Raw genomic sequence first — 21,398 nt, forward strand, 5'->3', positions numbered from 1 at the left:
TTTTAAAAAGGCAAAGGGTATAGCTGAGATGCCCTGAGGTAGGAAAAAATTATTTGTGTAAAGCACTCATGTATATGCTTAAAGGGGAATGTGGAAAAACTAGCCTTTTTTTTTTTTTTTGAAGATTTTATTTATTTGAGAGAGAGAGAGAGAGAGTGCACGAGCAAGGGGGAGAAGCAGGCTCCCTGCTCAGACACGGGGCTCAATCCCAGGACCCTGAGATTATGACCTGAGCCGAAGGCAGCCACTTAACCGACTGAGCCACCTTGGTGCCCCAGAACTAGCCATTTTTAAGTGCAGATGCTATTCGGATTCTTTAGAACTTGTACTTGATCACTAAATCCAAACAGGGGCCTTTGAGGGGATAGTACTGGTAACTACTGTTTACCCAGCATTTACTCTTCTCCAGGTGCTTACCCAATGCTTTATGTACATTTAATCTGCCTCGGGTGCACACCTCCATGGACCCAGGCACTCCAGGGGCACAGTTGGTGCTGTCACTCTAATGCTTTATTACCCACCTGCTTACCGTTACCATCCCCATTTTCAGTTAAAGAGATGAAAGCTCCGAAAGGTTCCACAACTTGCTGGGACATTAGTTTTCAGCGAGCTGGTACTTAACCTCTTGTTGAACTGAATGGCAGAGCTCGTACCTGCTGGGCCCAGGATTCAGACAAGGGCATGTCTATGTGGATCACTCACCTTTTTTTCATTACCCTGTGCTGACAACAGCAACAGGATATTTTTTAGGGAAGGGGGAGCTATCAGTTTTTAATTATACGAGTAGCACATAAGTACCTTCCACTTTAAAAAAAAAAAAAAAGAAGAAGAAGAAAAGAAAAGAAAAGAAACAGTCCAAACACCAAACAGGGCTAAAGGCCCCTTTGCCTTTCTTTCTTTTCATCTTTTCCACCCCAAGGTAACTACTTATTACCTGACTGGTGGCTACCAAAAGGAGATTTTTTTAAAAAATTAGCTTTGGGGGGGCGCCTGGGTGGCTCAGTTGGTTAAGCAACCCCCTTCGGCTCAGGTCACGGTCCTGGAGTCCCGGGATCGAGTCCCGCATCAGGCTCCCAGCTCCATGGGGAGTCTGCTTCTCCCTCTGACCTTCCCGCCTCTCATGCTCTCTCTCACTGTCTCTCTTTCAAACAAATAAATAAAAAAAATCTTTATAAAAAAAAAAAATTAGCTCTGGACAAGGATAAAGAAGAAAAGGAGACCAGCGTGGCGTGTGGAAAGTGATGGAGACAAATCTTTAACTTAAGTTCGGGGACTCCAGTCAGGAAAACTCCCTTTAAAATCTTCAAGAAAGGAAAGCTGTCCGGCATAGTGAAAACACCGGGAAAGAGTATTTAGTCTTCTCGGAATGCAGTCGCATTCTTGAGCAAAGTAAGTAAGCCTCACCCTAGATACTGGGAGAATGCTCAGAACTGTTGCTAGCTATGTGGGTCAGTTATTAGTTACAGAGACAGAAAAAAAAGGGAAATTCTGTTCAGCCTTTAAAAACTAAAAAATGAATTCTGGGAAAAGATGCATCAGTAATTTTAATGTCAGTCCCCAGAAAGTTCCCTCTAGAAATTCATGAACAGATGGTCTACATGGAATTAGAAATGAAGGATTACTATCGGAAGCCACGAATGAGCTGTGTCTCCTTTTCCAGTTGTGTTGCTGAAAGGCAATTTCTAAATATGTCATGACACAGCTGGTCATTTGACAGATCACTCAGTATACACCAAAAAGGCAAGGGGCACCTGAGTGGCACAGTCGTTAAGCATCTGCCTTAGGCTCAGGTCATGATCCCAGGGTCCTAGGATGGAGCCCTGCGTCTGGATCCCTGCTCAACAGGGGGGTCTGCTTCTCCCTCTCCATCTCCCTCTCCCACTATTTGTGTTTCCTCTCTCACTGTATCTCTTGCTGCCAAAAAAATAAATAAAATCTTAAAAAAAAAAAAACTTAAAAAAAAAAGGCAGGAGTATATTGAAGTTGGTGATTGGGTGACTGGGTGAACACTGCCTGCCATGTGGGATGGTTAATGAAATCAGTTTCAGGGGAGAGTTCTCTAGTGCATGGGGCTTGATTCTTAACCTCTGACCGTTTCTTCATTTGCAAATGAGTTACTGTCAGGATTAAATTAAATATTTCTGGTAGACAGAGTTCCTGGAACAGTGCCTGACTGAAAAGACTTAGTTATTACTGTTACTAGGATTACTCTTCATCCCCCTCTACTGGACTCAGTCAGCAACTGAAGTCATAGAAAAGGAGAAAGCCAAATTAAAACTTGTAGGAAAAAAAAAAAAGACCCAATATTGCTCACCAAAGTTTCCAACTAAGTCTAACGTCTGATATTTTGAGTATTAGGGATCTGAAAGAATGAGTTCCAATGTGAAGTTGACTCAATAAAGGCCAACCCTGGCAGTTTTATAACTGGAAAAAAAGAGAGAGAGAGAGAGAGATAAGAGGCCTACTCAGCTGACGTGTAGGCTACATGAAGCTGAGAGACGGCCAAAACATTAGATGACAAAATAAGATTTAAAAAATAGGACAGGCGGAAATGATTGGCAAAAACAAATTGGTAAGGATAAACGAGAAATCCTAAATTTTAAGAAATGATTATTTAAAAAAATTAAAACAAAACAACCCAGGGGTGCCTGGCTGACTCAGTTGATGGAATATATAACTCTTGATCTTAGGGTTGTGACTTTGAGTCCTATGTTGGGTGTAGAGATTACTTAAAAATTAAAAAAAATCTTAAAAAACAAAAACAAAAACAAATCCAAAAACTAGCTAGAGTTTTTACATATGGTATGGTGGGTTCAAGCATGGGATCTAGGGTCAGACAAATCTGAATCCAAATCCTGGGCTTGCTACTTACTAACCTATGACCTTGAACACAGTACTTACCATCAACAAGTTCAACTTCATAATATTTATGTTCATCTCATAGAATTCTTGTGAGAGAAAAGTGAACTGACATGTTAACATGAGACTTAACACAAAGCAAGTAATTAATATATGTCTGTCATTTTCATGGTGAGTATTAATTGGTGTGCAAACATCTTAGGATTTAGTTAACCATGTGGTCAGTATGAAACTCCACAGTGAAAGAGAATAAAAAATTGAATGCAGACTCAGGCTCCATTAGTAGAGGTGTCAAGAACAGCTCTACTATTCTCTGAAGTAGACTAGAGGCTTCCGGAACTCTCTCTCCAGAGAGATATTGATTGACAAGTTGACCCGTAAGGTGGACGTGCATAAAAGTAGGGAAGGTAGAAAGTGGAAAATAGACACACTTGCCTTGAAAAGAAGCGTGAGGGGCACCTGGGTGGCTCAGTGGGTTAAAGCCTCTGCCTTCAGTTCAGGTCATGATCCCAGGGTCCTGGGATCGAGTCCCGCATTGGGCTCTCTGCTCAGCAGGGAGTATGCTTCCTCCTCTCTCTCTGCCTGCTTCTCTGCCTACTTGTGATTTCTGTCTGTCAAATAAATAAATAAAATCTTAAAAAAAAAAAAAAAAAGAAAGAAAGAAAGAAAAGAAGCTTGAGGGAGACAGGTGTGTTATCCTCAAAATCTGAAGGATTGGTGTATTGAGGCAATAGACCTATTCTGTTTGGCTTTCAAGAGTCAAATAAGGGGAAGAAAAGCAGTTCCAAATCTTTTTATGAGTCATGGACTCTTGTAGATCTAATAAGGACTATGGACGTTTTCTCCCCCACAAAATGACACATGCACATAGAGACAAAATTGCACATTTTAGGGGCTTCGTGGACTTGAGGTTGCAGGTTAAGGATCCTAAGACTAAAACAAAAATTGCAGAACTTTCAGTATGTAAAGAATACATTGGTGGAATGGAATGCCTCTGGTGGTGATGAGCTCCCTGTCTCTGAGAGTGTTCAAGGAGGTGCTAGACTCTCCTGGCTTTCATAGAGGAGGAGAGATGCCTACATTTAGGGGACACAGACAAGACATCCCCTGATGTTCCTGCTAACCCAGATTCTGGGATTCCTCTTTTCCCAAAACTGATTAATCTTCAACTAAGCGCTCTGAGAATAGATACTTAACAGAGGATTTTCTGATTCCTGAAATACTTACGGACTTTAAAGGAAGAAGTAACAGGGTTCTTTTGATCGAAGTGATAGTGACATAGTGGCAGGTAGATTCAGATGAATTAAACTGAAGAAACATTAAGGACATCCCAAAAACAACTAAAAGGAATTTCTACAATGAGTTATTGGAAGGAATCTCAAACGTATTTTGAGGTTATTTCTGAATTCCGTTTGAGTGTTGAGACCCAGTCATACGATTTTTCTTATTAGTAACACCTTTATTATGTGCCAGCCACTATTCTGAGCATTTTATACATATTACATGTTTAATTCTCACATTCCTTTGATCCTGATGTCAAGACCACTGGTAGAATCTTCTCATTATCATCCGGCCTTATACAGGGGAAACTGAAGTAGAGAGGTTAACTCTCTGAAGGGCATATGGTAAGTACAAAGGATTTGAAACCAGGCATCATGGTTCCAGAGCTCTTAGCCCAAATATGTGCTGGCCAGACCTCCTGTCACGCAATATTTGACTTCAATTTGCAAAAAGTTGGTTTTTCAGGGGAATGTGAAGCCCAGAGGTGTTAGTGGTGCACACAATCCATTTCACATTGATACTTATGTGATTCTAGGTGCTGCGTGCCATGGGGACCTCACAGAGAAACTCAAACTCCTGTACAAAATGCACGTCTTGCCTGGTAAGTGAGCTACAGGAGGAGCCTAACTACAGTTATAGTTATGTACCTAACTATGACCTGGTTTGACATCTTTTTTGTATATATGCATCCTATTTGACACACACACAAAATCACTCACTGGTCACTAACGGTGATCTGGATAGTAATTACCTACATAGGTTCCTGAATCAGTACATGCTTGCATCTCTGGTCATTTACCTGTCTGAGGTACGAATTGTACAAGAAAAGAGCAGACTTCTGCAAGAGAGAGAACAAATAGCATTTGGTAACTCATGGGATACAAAGGTTGTAAAAGAGAAGAAAGGGTAGGAACCTGAGATTTTGAGTTGAGAAGGAGCCGTTCTAACACTGACAGAAATAAGTAGGAAAGATTTTTTTTTTAAGATTTTATTTATTTATTTGACAGAGAGAGATCACAAGTAGGCAGAGAGTCAGGCAGAGAGAGAGGAGGAAGCAGGCTCCCCGCTGAGCAGAGAGCCCTATGCGAGACTCGATCCCAGGACCCTGAGATCATGACCTGAGCCGAAGGCAGAGGCTTAACCCACTGAGCCACCCAGGTGCCCAGTAGGAAAGATTTTGAGCTCCGGTTTTTAAAAAGGTTGGCCTGTAGCTGGGATGTAGCTAGCAAATACTTTAAAAATGGGGGATTTGCATTAAAGATAGAGAAAGGGTAGAACTATAGATTTGAGAATTATCTTTAATTGCATACAGTTTCTGAAATTTGGTTTGTGAAGCAGCATTTCACAGAATTTAGGGAAATCTTACGAAAAGGAAGATGTAAAGGGACACTTTGGTGTGAGGTTGTTAAAAAGGAATATGGAGTAAAAATGGAGTGAGTCCCCCAACCCTCAGAAGGCGTTCAGGGCCCCTGGTGATGTGCCCCACTCTACCTTTGTACCTTCAGCTTCTCACCCTCCCCCTTGTCACTTCTCTAACAACTAACACACATTTTCATTGAGTCATAGCTTTGCCGATATGACAGTTACCTCTCCTCCTCTCTCTAGAGCCATCGTCTGATCAAGACGAGCCAGATTCTGCTTTTGAAGCAACTCAGTACTTCTTTGAAGACATCACCCCAGAATGCACACACGGTAAGTGGCTTTCGTCTCTAGGAGTACTCTATTTCTTTTCTCCACAGCCCCCTGTCACTGGAAACAGTTGCCCCCAAAGCTAGTCAGTCAGAGAAGTATACCAATACAGTGGCCTGTGTTACTTTCTTTTCATATATTTAAAGTCAGGCAACCAACTACTGGGGAGTGGGTCCTTGGCCCATGGAAGGGACCATGTACACCTTGTCCCCCTGGCTTAGAGGAAACATGGCCCAAAGAACGATATATTTTGCTCCCCTGTCCCTGCTCTAGTCAGGCTCATTAAGAACACCTTCCTATTATTAGGCTGCTCTCCAGAATCAGGACATGTCTGCCAAAAAGAGTTCCCTTGTTTCTGTCTTTGCCGTCAGCAAACTCCAGCCCATGGGCCAAATGTGGCCCACGGTCTGTATGTACAACCTGTGAAGAATGGTAAGAATGGTTTTTTTTTCCTTTTTTTTTTTTTTAAGATTTTATTTATTTATTTGACAGAGAAATCATAAGTAGGCAGAGAGGCAGGCAAAGAGGGGTGGGGAAGCAGGCTCCCTGCAGAGCAGAGAGCCTAATGTGGCTCTCTGGACCCTGAGATCATGACCTGAGCCAAAGGCAGAGGCTTAACCAACTAAGCCACCCAGATGCCCTGGTTTTTACATTTTTAAGTGGTTTTTAGAAATCAGAAGTGAAATAGTATTTTATTAAGGGGGTAAATTATATGAAATTTAAAATTTCGTGCCTAGAATAAAGTTTTATTGGGACACAGCCAAGCTGTTCATTTGTGTATTGCCTCTGGCTACTTTCATGACAGAGGGGTAGAATTGAGTAGTCAAGAAAGAGACCGTACGGCCTGCAAAGCCTGAACTATTTATTCTCTGGCCCTTTACACACACACAAAAAATGTGCTCACTTCTGCTCACCTTCTCATAGATCATCAGTGAAGCTTCATGGCTTCACCCAAGTCCTAAAATAAAAGTGGTTGCTCCCAGGTCCCTTTGGCTCTTAAATCTTGCCATTCCAAAATAAACGCAGTGTAGGCCAGCTTTATTATTACTATTATTATTATTATTATTATTGGAGTATAATTAACATATAACATTAGTATTAGTTTCAGCTGTGTAACATGATTTATTCTGTTTATCACTCAGTGCTCATCACAATAAGTGTAGTCACCATCTATCATCAAACTCTGTTATTCTGATTGAGTAGAAAGGGGTGCACTGGATCCAGCCTTATTATTGGCTGTAGGATTTGAGGGTAGGATCTGTGGACAGAATGTACTCTCCTGCTCTGTATGTTGTTACCCAGGTGACCTCCGGTGGGTCCTGGTATTTCCAAGTCTCCATTTCCTTCTGTGAAAATGGAGCTGATAGCTGCTCTCTTGGGTGTAGTATGGATTTAATGAGATCATGCAGGAAGGCTTTCAGCATGGTGTCTTAGCGTGTCCTACCCTATTCTTAGCTTTGTTAGCAATAGTATTTTGGCTGCAAAACGTGAACCCTATCTTTCTTCGTAAACACTCATTTCAGAAAAGGATCCACTTGTTTCGGAATCCTCCAGAATTCTTCAGCAGGGCTCACATGCCAATAGCCATTAATCATCACCAAAAGTTGCTTTTCTAAAAATGGTTTTCTAACTCCAAAACCGCTATTGCTTTGTGTTGAAATTCTAAAAATATAATATATAAAACAAGCTAAAGATAACCTTAAAGTTTTGTGATATAAAGATGACAATATCTTGAAATAATTTCTTTTCTGTCATTTTTCTCCATATAACAGGTCATTGTAATAATATGTATGTTTATGTATAAAAAAAATCCAGTGAGGATGTTGCCATGTCATGAGACATTCTCTGAAAATGTGGGGTTTTTTGCTTGTTTGTTTTGAAAATACGGTTTTTAAATGGCTGTACTATATCTATGATATGAACTTTCCATATATTAAATACTTTTAAATATCTGCTGGTTTCCTAAATCATTTTCAACATTAAGAGGAGAAGAACTTCTCGGTGACATATAGTATGTCGTTCTCACTTTATCTTAAAAGCTGCTGAGATTAACATGATTCTGAATTCACCGAACGTCCCATATCTGGCAAACCAGCCACCTTCTGGATGATGGAAGAATGCTGGAATGCGTTCTGACAGCTGACAAACTGAATGGGAACCGGGAGGAGGTTCTGCACCTCTCCCCTTTGAAGGCCTTATGTGCCCTGTGATGTCCCATTTTAAGAAGAAAAAGGAAAACAGTTACAAGTGGTTTCCTTGAAAGTCATATCTTTGAAATGCCAGATTATGAATGTAAGGAATTTTGTAGGATTTTTTTAATTTACTTTTTATCCACATAGATTTTTATTTCTTTTTCCAAAAGTTCTTGATCTTTTGCAGGGCTTGACAGAAAACGAGGCTCGTGTCAGCAAAGTTAAGATAATGATGAAACAGAGAGGGAGGGGAAATCAACATTCATTAGGCAACACCACCATTTTTTTAAGTGCAGAAGACCACATGACATCATTCCCTTAATTCCTAATTCTACACTGAACCCCAGTTGCGAAAAATAACTCTGGGGGAACTATTACCGAGAAATAGAGCTGTCAGATAAAACATGGAACACCTAGTAAAAGCTAAGTTTGAGATAAAAACTTAGCTTTTACTAGGTGTTCCATGATCCAGTGATCCAAAGATCATTTGTTTAGCACGTGTATGTTCCATGTGCTATTTAAGATGCACTTCTACTGAAGCATTATTGGTTATTTATCTCAAATTCAAATATAGCTCCCTGTACTGGGTTTTGATTTTGGTGTGGTTTGGTTTGGTTTGCTGAATCGGGCAACCCAACCTCGAGGTTTCTCTATTTCCTACCAAATGCTGGACCTCTGGGTTTATTGTATAACCTTTTGCTCTTTTTCTTCTATTTCTTGGCAGTGGTTGGGTTGGAGAGCAGAAGGAAACATGGCGCAGAAGACGGCTTTGTCACAGTGAGTCTCCAGCCGGACAGAGGTGAGGACGCTGTCCTCCGCATGTTTACCTTCCTGCGGGTTGGACGCTTGCTTCTTGGCCTTTAAATGCTTATTTCTCAACACTTGGGTTTTAGGGAAGAGGGCAAATTCTCAAGAAAATCGTAATTATCTGAGACTCTGGACTCCAGAAAATAAATCAAAATCAAAGAATGCAAAGGATTTACCCAAACTGAATCAGGTAGGTGTTTAACATTTCAGTTTCTTCATTTCGAACCTTGAAGCTCTATTTTCCAGTCATAGATAAATGTAGCAGAAGTCCCCCTCAAAGAGAATAGTAACTCGGAATATTGAATTAGGATCTGTTTGGATGCATTTTTTTGCATGTTTTTGTGAATCAAAAATAGGCTCCGTCGTGAGAAGGTGAACCCCACCGAGAAAATGTGAGTCACAAAATACTCAGTTTTGAGAGTACAGGCATTCTCATTTTAGGTATTAAGAATACCCTCAGATATGCAAAAGACAAGTTCATGCTGTTTGCAAATCACTGTGCTTGGCTATAGAGGTATCTAACACATTTATTTGCTCCTTAACAAGCTGAAACATCAGGCAACAAATAAAACAATATAAGTAATTGTAAGGCAGGATGACAATGCTGAGTTTCCTGTGGGGAGAGCAGATAAACCATGTGGGTGGGGCGTCCAGGGACACGAGCAGATGTGTCATGGGGGAGGGGATTGGAGCCTCCCCATGGCTACATACTGAAGTGTAGCTGGTGTCAGCTGGTGACATATAGTACGTCATTCTACTACTACATATTGAAGTGTGTAGATGTGAAGTGAGATGACAAAATTAATTTATGGTACTTGAACAGAGGGGGAAGAGTTAGTGGAGCAATTGTCTGACGGTCATTCTTGACTCCAGGTGACAGGTACATGAAGGGTTATTATCTCATTCTTTCTATGTTTATGGATGTTGGAAAATTGTCAAATTAAGTGGAATGCAAACATGAATAAAGAGAGTTTAAACAACCCATAAATTCATCTGACATCTGGGACTTTTCCAGAGTCTTTCAGGAGCCCTAATATTTTTTTTAAAGATTTTATTTATTTTATTTGACACAGAGAGAGCACAAGCAGGGGGAACGGCAGGCAGAGGGAGAAGCAGGCTCCCCGCTGAGCAGGGAGCCCAATGTGGGGCTTGATCCCAAGACCCTGGGATCATGACCTGAGCAGAAGACAGACGTTTCACCCACTGAGCCACCCAGGCACTTCCAGGAGCCCTAATACTAAATCGCTTTGCAGTTCGCTTTGGTCCTGCCTCGGTGCCTCCCATGAGATTCTCACATCCTTTGTGTTTTTCCAAATCCCTTCTCAGGGCCAGTTTATAGAGCTGTGTAAGACAATGTACAACATGTTCAGCGAAGACCCCAATGAGCAGGAGCTCTACCACGCCACGGCAGCGGTGACCAGCCTCCTGCTGGAGATTGGGGAGGTCGGCAAGCTCTTTGTCACCCAGCCTGCAAAGGAGGGTGGCAGCGGGGGCAGCGGGCCCACCTGCCCCCCGGGCATCTCGGGCATGCTCTTCCCCAAGAAAGGGCCCAGCCAGGCCTACGTGGTGGAGTCTGTTGAGCCCCTCCCAGCCAGCCTGACGGTGGAGGGTGAGGAGCACTCCCTAGGAGGCCAGATGGAGGACATTAAGCTGGAGGACTCTTCTCCCCGGGACAACGGGGCCTGCTCCTCCATGCTGATTTCCGACGATGACACCAAGGATGACAGCTCCATGTCCTCATACTCAGTGCTGAGTGCCGGCTCCCACGAGGAGGACAAGCTGCACTGCGAGGACATCGGGGAGGACACAGTCCTGGTGCGCAGCGGCCAGGGCACGGCGGCACTGCCCCGGAGCACCAGCCTGGACCGGGACTGGGCCATCACCTTCGAGCAGTTCCTGGCCTCCCTCCTGACTGAGCCGGCCCTGGTGAAGTACTTTGACAAGCCCGTGTGCATGATGGCCAGAATCACCAGTGCAAAAAACATCCGGATGATGGGCAAGCCCCTGACCTCGGCCAGTGACTATGAGATCTCTGCCATGTCGGGCTGACACCTGCGCCTTCACTGGGGACGGGTGGGGTGGGGGAGGGGAAGGGTTTTGTTTTGTTTTTAAATGTTCTGTGTTGGGGTTTCTTTCTTCCTTTTAAATTAAATATTTATTAGTACGTGGCTTGAAGCCTCGTGTTTTCATAATATAATACAATGAAAACCGTTGGAGAAATATTTAAACGCCTCGATGTAGGTACACTGTCTTGGGGGGAGGGGGATTTACCAGAATACAGTTTATTCCGTGAATTCCAAACAGAGATGAATCTGTCCGTGATATGTGTGTATTTTAATCTTGCTGTTGAGCTGTATACGTGGTTTAAAAAAATAGTGCTGTTTAATGCTAAATAAGGCAACGGCCATTTGTGTATTTGGGCTTTCTAAATGAACCTGGATCCATAGGAAAATGAAATGCCACGAACACAAGAATGTTCCCAAAAGAAAAAGGCAATGTCAGCTGAGGGAAATTCTGTACCATCAGAGGGAGCATTCAAAATGTTTTTTAAGATTTGAAATACATTTCATAAAATTCCTCTATTCAGAAATCATATTCGACAGATGTTTCCTTTCAAGAGGGAAATGTTTGAGGTTCTAAACAATTATGAACGTGTAAGTGATTTTTACATGATGCCAGAATGACACTTCTATTTGATCAATCTGGACCAATACCAGACTGGTTTTGCATTGGAAAACTATTCTGATTATTTAAGTCAGCTGACCAGAATTCAGGGAAAATGAACAGTCTTTTGTTACAGAGAATCTGAAAATGGCAACAAAGATGACAGAGGGCTCAGGATTTTTTTTTTCTTGATTTCTTTTCTGGAAAGAGTAAAAGTACTGATGCTTCTGATACTGGATCTTCAGCTTCTTGTTACTCACTGCAAATAAAGCAAAAACTAAAACAATAAACTTTATCATTTCTATACTCTCCATAGATTCTAGAAATCATGCCATGTATCGCTTATGATCATCTTTCCAGTTAAATCACTGTAAAGTAGAGATCATGTAAACTTTAAAAAAAATCTGCAAGATAACGTACCTGAATGTTTTAAAGCAGAACTTGTCACTTTATTAAGAGAATAGGATGCTCTATCTATTTCCTGAATGGATGTGGAAAAGAAGACTAGCGCACCTGCACTTTGGATTCTTGCTTTTTCTTTTTTTAAATTTTATTACTATTACAGTTTTGCCTTTTACAGACACTGAAGGTGTTCTCTCCTGTTGAATCATCATCATGGTCACATTTTCTTTGCTTATTCGGCGTTCCTGTCAACACATTCCTTTATGACTCCTTGTGTTTTTATTTTAGCTCTTGCTGCTGTTTTTTATTTTGTTTACAGAATGATTTTTAAACTGTCCGATGAAGTAGTGTTAACCTCAAGTAGGACCAATGTGAACAAATAAAATACATCAGATATTCAGATATGGCTTTCATCTCAGTGCTTGAGTTCCTGCTTAAGGCAATAACGTGACTCTTTCCACAATGTTGTGGGTGGTGGTGGTTGGGGGGGGGGGGTCGTGATTCTATTTGGGCAACCATTTTAAGTAAACCAGGGCTTACAGGCAAATATTTTGAGATAAGAAATATCCAGTGATCTATGCTTGAATGGGTATATTTAAAATAAGAGAATGCTTATCAGTTTCTAATTATTTAACTTAAACTGCAAAAGAGATTAAAGGATGAAAATCCCTCGTTTCATCCTCATTAATACATTGTAGTACCATTGGGTTTTTATCTAGTTGAGTGACCAGTAATTTATTTCATTTAACTTTAAGATGGTTACACATTATTACATCACGTGTTTTCTACCTTTAGGGGCACCTGGGTGGCTCCGCCAGTTGGGCGTCTGCCTTCCACTGGGGTCATGATTCTAGAATCTTGGGATCGAGCCCCATGTCAGGCTCCTTGCTCAGCGGGGAGTCTGCCTCTCCCTCTCCCTCTGCTCCTCCCCCACTCATGCTCACTCTCTCTCACAACTCTAAGGAAGGAAGAGAAAGAGAAAGAAAAAGCCGATATTCCTGCTCACCTCTACCTTGCCAAAATCAAAGATGGATTGGGGAGGGGAGTAAGAATGCATTTAAATATCTTGCCCTAGATAAACCAAAGGAGTCAGGACTCTCCAGAACTCTTGAGAAAGGAGCCTTGACCGGTGTGTCCTGACAGCGGGTATCTCTGCGGATGCCGGGTTGTAATACCACCCTCACCAGGTCACCGCAGGAACACACTCCGTAATGGCCATGCGTAGCGCACCTGCTTTCTCGAAGCTACAGGAGCCCTGAGCCTTGGAGATGGTTATTTACTGCTTAGCTCATGAGACAAACAGGCCTGTCAGCCCACCCTCCTCAGCCTCCAGAAGGCGGTTAGTGCATTTCAAAGAGCATTTTCTGAAAAAAGTTTCAAGTTTTAACGGTTCTGTTGTGTCTTTTTAGTTTCTCCTCTTGAGCTGACGGTGATTGACTCTTAGTGGTCCCCTTTGAGCTGGCTCTGTGATGACGAGATTCCCGGGCTCATGTTCATTGCACCCTCCAGATGGTGGCTCTTGTGTCTACCCTCAACAACTTGACCTGGCATCCCCGTGAGCTCTGAGCTACAGAGTGCTGGGCCTTGGCCTCAGTGGAGCTTTTACCTATGAAAACTCCAAAGAAAAAGCTACTGCTTGGGGAAAGGAAGAAACCACTTGGGGCCTGGAGGCTAGGGAAGTGGGTGGGCCAGAGAAACCACAGATCTAACCTTGTTCCATCCAGCGCTACTTCAAGTCTGATTCCGGAGAGGAAGGGGACAGCTACGTGGAAGGGCCAGCAAGGCAATGAGAAGGATGAGGGGCGCACAGCATGCTCATCCCCCTTCGAGGTATGTGGTGTGGGGACCCAGGCAGCCAGGCAGATGGCAGCTCTTGGTGCTTGTACTTTTCCTGTCCGCAGGGATTCAATAGCTGCCTCCCAGTTGTGAGCTGATCTCTGCCTGAAGCTTTGTCTCAGGGGCCAAAACGTAGAGCTACTTTCGTTCTTGAGTCTAACGGAGAGAAACTCATGGGGAGTGTCAAAGCTGCCTCATTTCGGATACCTCTGGGGGAAGAGCCGCTGAGCGGGCACTCTTCACGAGGAAGGCGCCTCTGTTACAATGAACTCTTTAGCAGTGGATGTGGTGAGTACAAAGCATTGCACCCAATTTTCTGCTTTAAGATGACTCTTTACATAACGTTCAGGGCCCTGTGCCTTTTGTTGAACACATTCTTGACAGTCTAATTCCTTAAAAGGAAAGCTTAGGGAGCCAGACAAAGGAATCAACAGATGGGCACAGGCTGAGCTTAGAAGGTAAGGACCAGGTTTCTCTACCTGTGATCTTTGTTGATGTGCCTGGTTGTCTGGAGGAAGCTAGAAGCAGCTAGAAGCACGTGGCTGAGAGGAAAGCTGCAGATGAGGGCTTTCTGGGTTGACAGCTGCTTCCTCTCCTCCCCCTTCACAGAGGGGCCAGATCTGACACGTCGCTGGGACTGGACTGGAGAATCTTTTGAGTCCTCGGGAAAAGAGCTAGTGAATTTACGTTATTCCATGATTATCGCCTAGCTTCTATGCTGTTTTAGGCACCTAGAGTACAGCAGCAAATGACACAGAACAGAAGTCCCTGTCCTTAAGAGAAATTTACACCCTGATAAGGGAAATAGACGATAAGCAAGATAAATGCCATACATGCTATGTGAGTGACATGGGCATTTAAAAAAAATAAAGACGCAGGACTTGAAATGCTGGAACTCTCAGGGAAGAGTACCTCACAGAGGTACCTTTTGAGTGAGCCACACCCATACCTGAGGGAAGAGCATCTCAGACAAAAGAAATCACAAGTACAAAGGCCCCTGAAGTAGGAAGCTGCCTGGTAAGTTGGAGGCAAAAGAAGGATCTGTGTATGAGCAGAGGAAGACGTTAGCCATGAGGCAGAGCAGTAACTGGGAACCAGAGCTCACAGGATCTCCGAGGCCAGTGAATAGACTCTTGCTTTTCCGCTCTGAGATGGAGCATCCTACAGACGGGAGCAGAGGTGGCATGTTCGGACTTAGACGTCAAGAATAATTTTGAGCACACGAATGAGAATCATGGTAGAAGCACAATATTCGAAGCGGACGGGCGGGTTAAGAATCACTGTCATGATTCAGGTTAAGAGCTGGTCATGGCTTTTTCCCCCGCCCTTACTCCTAGAGTAGGGACCCATCCACGCAGGGGTTAAAGCAGTCACAGGCCCAGTCAGACCAAAACGGAGGGAGCTAGACTGTATGCCACAGGGAGAGGTGTGTCAGAGAACTGGGCCCCCTGGTCCCCGTCGCCTCTACCAATCTGGGTTTCCCTGAGTCCTCGCCAGCATTCACCAAGTACTTAGCATCCACATCACAGACGTCCTCTCTGCACCCCTCTCCCTTTTGCCACCACCAGGGAAACGTAAGCATCTGTAGAAAGAACACTCCACCACACTCCCCAAAGACTCCAAACTTGATTTCTGTGGTTTCAACTCCCTGCTGTGTCTCAGAACATCAACCTATCTCCGCAGCTCCGTGTCTCCCGCTGTGCCTGTGCACAATCCCCCCTACCCAGGCGCCCCCAGCCCCACCCCGCCTCTAAGCCTCGGTTAGTTTGCCACGTCTTTCGCTGAATTTCCTCACCAGATTCGATCCGGTGGTGGTCTCTTCAACCACTGTCTTCCCGGCTCCTCCACCTTCTGAGGAAACCACTTGTGGTGGCCACTCTGTGATCACCAAATCTTGAATCATTACAAGCATCTGCCCTCTTCAGTCGTATCTGGGCTGCTGGGGGTGGGGGGAGTTCCCACTCTATAGATCCGTGCTGATACAATTTTCAGAGGAGCTCCGTCTGCCACTCAATGATTCCTTTCCAGGTCCTTAATCCAGTCCTCCTAATACCAAAATAGCTACTTTAATTCTTGGCTGGATTCTTAAAGACCCCTAATCCCACTCCTGCCCCTTCTTAGGTAAAAAATTTGATTCGCACATAGAACTGGCGCTATCAGTTGCAACGTTCCACTTTTAGTCCCTCGACTACAAATTTATATGAACCTGCAATCTGATTTCTCCTTCCTCCATTTTGGAGAAAATTTGGGATCCTTTTACCTCTTTTGTCTTGAGCATCTTCATATATTCAATTCCTTAGCTCTCTTACACACTCTATTTACGGATTTATCGACAGTATTACAGCCCCAAATATCATGAAAGAGTAGTGCCATCTTCCACCTCCATGTTTTCATTTCCAATCTGACTTCCCTTCACTTCAGTATGACTTGGGGATTCACCAGGGCACTGAAGCTTAGAACACCGGTGCTTTCCCAAATTCCTGAGCCCAATAGATGCTTTCCAGTTCTTAATTCCTCTCTCTGTGACATTTAGATCTATTGACGTTCCCACATTAAAACTCCCTCCTCCCTTGCATGGTCTCTGTGATTCCCTTTTCTCTCTTAGACAAAGCCTCCATCAGTTGTCCTGGCCTGCCTTCCTTTGCCACCCCATACGCAATGGGTATCCCAGCAATCCCCTAAGGCTGTCTTCTCCACTGCTTGTCCTGAAGGAGCTCACCCACTTCAGCTGTTTCAACTTCATCTGTCTGCTATTGACCGGAGAAGATTATCTCAGCTCAAGCTTCTCTCCTGAACTGTTTCATTCAACAAGTAGGTACTGAGTGCCTTGGGAGTTCCAAGCTTTTTCTGCACTCTCATTTCCTGAATGTACCATATGCATCTGAAAAGTTGGACTTGCTATGTTCTCCCTAGAACATATTCCCTTTTGTCATTTCTTAGCTTAATTAAGTGCACTAATATCCATTGGTACCTGAAGCCAGAAATGTGAGTTATCTTTGATTCCTCCTGATAGCATGTAATCCACTTCTAGTTACCAAGACCTAGCCATTGTTTTTTCTAAACACCTCTTTTTTTTTTAAAGATTTTATTTATTCGTTTATTATTTATTTATTTGACACACAGAGAGAGAGCATAAGTAGACAGAGAAGCAGGCAGAAAGAAAGGGGGAAGCAGGCTCCCTGCTGAGCAAGGAGCCTGATATGGGTCTCGATCCCAGAAACATGGGATCATAACCTGAGCCAAAGGCATGAGCCACCCAGGTGCCCCTCTAAACACCTCTTAATCCAGATTCCTCTGTTTGTTCCCAAGTATGCAATCAGCCTGGCTCTGTACTTGTCGGTAGGTCCAAGATAGTTTTTTTTTTTTTTTTTTAAGATTTTATTTGTTTATGAGAGAGAAGGGGCATAAGCAGGGGAGGGGCAAAAGGAGAGGGAAAAGCCGGCTCCCCAGCTGAATAGGGAGCCCAATGTGGGGCTTGATCCTAGGATCCCAGGACCATGACCTGAGCCAAAGTCAGAAGTTTAACCCACTAAACCACCCAGGCATCCTGGTCCAAGATTTTATGAGGCTCATGTTAATATTTGATCAATCCTCATCACTTGGAACTACACTTTAAAAAAAAAAGGTTATCCTTAAACTACAGTAGCAATCCCAGCTGCCTGCTGCATGACTTGAGAAGCTCTATTGCTTCCTACTTAACAGAGCGTGCTCAGTCTATGGTAGGTCAAGCAAGCTCTCAGCACCTTGACTTTTCTTGACAGCTTTGCACAATATCTGATGGTCAAACTTCATGCCTCAAAGTGTGATTTACAGCATCCTCTGTCATCCAGAGCAGGCCAGAGACTGATGCTCTGATGAAAGGCTACATATGGATTTATAGCCCCTGACCCTTGCAATCCCAATGCAACTTTGCTTAACTGGGTCTGTTTCTCTTAATAACTGGAAGGCAGTCATTCACAGTAGCCCCTTGGCTATTGGTCAGGCTGAGTATGAGAGTTACTCCTGTAATCACTGGCTAACAAGAAAGAAAATGATGAAGTCTGTAAGTTCATGATGCCACACTTTCATATGTACACATTCATGTTTGTGGCAAGTGTTTGAAAGGACAAAGATTGCGGGGTCGTGGCCACTTTAATTTTCTGCCTCTAGTCTCCCCTCATACCCTCCAGTTACTCTTTTAACCTGCTGTTATATGATCTTTCTAAAACTTCAGTGTAATCATATTCCTCTCCCGCCCCAACTTCCTATAGAAAAATAAACAAGCACATAGGAACAGTTATGATGAGTCACTCCCTGTCTACATAGAAACTGATTTCTCAGCACTGGTCCATATTCTGAGAGGAGAAGAACCTAGAGTGGAAAGTACTACAGTTTATTCATTTTCCCCACTGGCTGGTTTTGGTGCATTATTTACAGCATCCTCTGTCATGCTGTCAAAATCTGTGAGCCATGTATGTTAATGAACCCCTCCCTCAACTCCTGTGGCAACTTTTTTAGGTCTAGCTCAAGATGTAAAGGAAAGTGTTGGCTTTTTAAGTTTTGGAAGTAAAAGAGATCTTGGTATAAAATAGGATGTGGTCAAGATGACATTTCATCAGGAGCCAAAAAGTGAGTATTTGGTATTTGGACATTAGTTTTGTATAAATTGAATACTTGTATAAAATTATTTGTATTTTTGGGGGTACCTGGGTGTCTCAGTGGGTTGGGCCTCTGCCTTCGGCTCAGGTCATGACTTCAGGGTCTTGGGATCGAGCCCTGAGTCGGGCTCTCTCCTCAGCGGAGAGCCTGCTTCCCCCTCTCTGTCTGCCTGCCTCTCTGCCTACTTGTGATTTCTCTCTCTGTGTGGCAAATAAATAAAATCTTAAAAAAAAATCGTATTTTTGTTATTTGTATTTATTGTATAAAATTAATTGTATAAAGATAGTATTGTATAAAATAAATTGAAACATCAGGTATGCCCAGCATGATATAACGCAGTATCTCTTCTCACAATAAGAAGTAACGAACTACACATCAGAGCAAAGGGAAAAAAAAGAGAAGTAATACCTGAATTCACTGGGCCTTTCTTTTTTAAAGATTTACTTATTTATTTATTTGACAGAGAAAGAGACAGTGAGAGGGGGAACACAAGCAGGGGAGGTGGGAGATGGAGAAGCAGGCTTCCCACTGAGCAGGGAGTCCAATTCAGGGCTCGATTCCAAGACCCTGGCATCATGACCTGAGCCGAAGGCAGATGCTTCAACGACTGAGCCACCCTGGGGTCCCTCACTGGGTCCTTCTTGAAAGAAGTCAAAGAAGTGCTTATTGAAGCTGAGAAGACTATTAATAAAAAGTTAATGAAAAAAAAATGAAAGCACAACACATTTTGCAATGGGGCACTGGGTGATTTCCTCAGCAGCTGGTCTCATGAAGAAGACGAGGCATTACAGGGGTGCCTGGGTGGCTCAGTGGGTTAAAACCTCTGCCTTCAGCTCAGGTCATGATCCCAGGGTTCTGGGATCGAGCTCTGCATATCGAGCCCTGCATCGGGCTCGCCGCTCGGCGGGGAACCTGCTTCCCCCACTCTCTCTCTGCCTGCCTTTCTGCCTACTTGTGATCTCTGTCTGTCAAATAAATAAATAATAGAAGAAGAAGAAAGGAGAAGAAGAAGGAGGAGGAGGAGGAAGAGAGGCATTATGCAATCAGGGAATTTGTAAATGCTTGTTTCGTGAAGTTAACCGGAGTACAGGGGCTTTCCAAAAGACTTAAGCAAAATACAAAATTACAAACTCCTTTGAAAAGGAAGTAGTCTGTGAAGTAGCTTTCATAAAACACACAGGTTGACATGGAGATTTCAGAATCTCCTTTGGAATTCCTTCTTCTTTCTGAATAGGGAAGAGCAAAATGGAGGATTTTTGTAGAGCGAGTTGTCTCCTCAGTGGCTTGAAGAGGTTCAGGGGTTTGCTGTGAAGAGAATAAGGGCTGAAGTCCTTGGGCTGGAACTCTGTTGCCACCTCGCCCACCACTGCTCAGTCTAGAGCCCTGGGTCAACAGGGCTGACTTGGGCAGTGACCAAGCCAGGAAACAATTCAGACAGACTCTCTGGAAGATTACAGATTCACACATTTCTCCAGAAAAATGTTTACCACATACTGAGATTTCTTGGAAAATGACACTTGGTGGAAAGACTTGTCACTGCACAGCCTTCTACTTTGTTAAATAGAAACTCTCGATAAAATACAGCAAAGAAGGCTCCAGTAGACATTACTGCACCTGCATGAACATCACATAATAACTATTTTGTTTGCTTTTTACATGCAAGGAATACACAGATGCAGCAACTGAAAACAAACACCCATACCCAACAACAGAAAATTAGGTGGAAAGAAAGTCTTCCTCGACTAGCACCTCAAATCCCATTTCCTAACGGAGGTAGGTAACCTTGATGGATTGAGGCTCATTTGTTGTATGAATTTATAAAAACGTTTATCCACATGCATTTAAAAAAAAAAAAAAAAAGGAAAATGAGATCAAATTGAAAGTTATTCTGTGATTCCATTTTTTCCACCTAAGTGTCAGAGAGAGCTAATCTTGTTCAAATATGTAAATCTACCTCATTTATATTCATGACAGCCCGATATTCCATAGAAAAGGAATATCCCATACCACACCTGCCTTCCCCCTCCCAGCTGGTGGGCTTTCACTATTTCATTATTTCACTGTTTATAATAAGTAGAGTCTTCTTATTATAAACACTGTGGGAGAAAATAGCACTGTAGAGACATTGTGGCATATATAAGAATATTTCCTTGGGGTAGAATTGAAGGAGTAAAATGCCCATTAAAAATATTAACAAATAGCCACCAGATCACCTTTCAAAACAATCTACTTGCTCTCACACTCCCACCAACAGCCAGTGCTGTCTTCAACTTTTGAAGTCAACCACCTTTTATTTTTTAATTTTTTAAAAAATTTAATTTTTTTCAGTGTTCCAGAATTCATTGTTTATGCACCACACCCAGTCATCCATGCAATACGTGCCCTCCTTAATACCCACCATCAGGCTCACCCAATGCCCCACACCCCTCCCCTCCAAAACCCTGTTTGTTTCTCAGAGTCCACAGTCTCTCATGGTTTGTCTCCCCCTCCATTTTCCCCAAGTCACTTCTCTCCTCCATCTCCTAATGTCCTCCGTGTTATTTCTTATGCTCCACAAGTAAGTGAAACCATATGATAATTGACTCTCTCTGCTTGACTTACTTCACTCAGCATAATCTCTTCCAGTCCCATCCATGTTGCTACAAAAGTTGGGTATTCATCCTTTCTGATGGAGGCACAATACTCCATAGTGTATATGGACCTCATCTTCCTTATCCATTTGTCTGTTGAAGAGCATCTTGGTTCTTTCCACAGTTTGGTGACTGTGGTCATTGCAGCTGGCCATTTCTGTACCCCATGAGCATTGGGGTACAAATGACCCTTCTTTTCACTATATCTGTATCTTTGAGGTAAATACCCAGTAGTGCAATTGCAGGGTCATGGGGTAGCTCTGTTTTTACTTCTTTCATTTACTTATCTGAAAGAGAGAGCGAGCATAACCCTGGGGAAGCAGCACTGACAGAGGGTGAAGCAGACTCCCCGCTGAGCAGGAAACCCCCCACCCCCCAATGTGGGGCTCAATCCCAGGAC

General features: G+C 43.2%; 1 protein-coding gene across 1 annotated transcript in view; it reads left to right on the forward strand.

Moving 5' to 3' along the window:
* TBC1D9 (TBC1 domain family member 9) overlaps nucleotides 1–12,294 on the forward strand; it is a 121,533-nt gene extending 109,239 nt beyond the window's left edge. The window contains exons 17-21 of the mRNA XM_059168266.1: nucleotides 4,676–4,741; nucleotides 5,746–5,832; nucleotides 8,746–8,820; nucleotides 8,915–9,018; nucleotides 10,155–12,294. Of these exons, the coding sequence (XP_059024249.1) occupies nucleotides 4,676–4,741; nucleotides 5,746–5,832; nucleotides 8,746–8,820; nucleotides 8,915–9,018; nucleotides 10,155–10,877 (1,055 nt within the window). The 3' untranslated portion in view covers nucleotides 10,878–12,294. The remainder of the gene's footprint in view (nucleotides 1–4,675; nucleotides 4,742–5,745; nucleotides 5,833–8,745; nucleotides 8,821–8,914; nucleotides 9,019–10,154) is intronic.
* Nucleotides 12,295–21,398: the final 9,104 nt, after the last annotated feature.

The sequence above is a fragment of the Mustela lutreola genome, chromosome 1 (genome assembly GCF_030435805.1).
Source record: "Mustela lutreola isolate mMusLut2 chromosome 1, mMusLut2.pri, whole genome shotgun sequence".
NCBI classification, from domain to species: Eukaryota; Metazoa; Chordata; class Mammalia; order Carnivora; family Mustelidae; genus Mustela; species Mustela lutreola.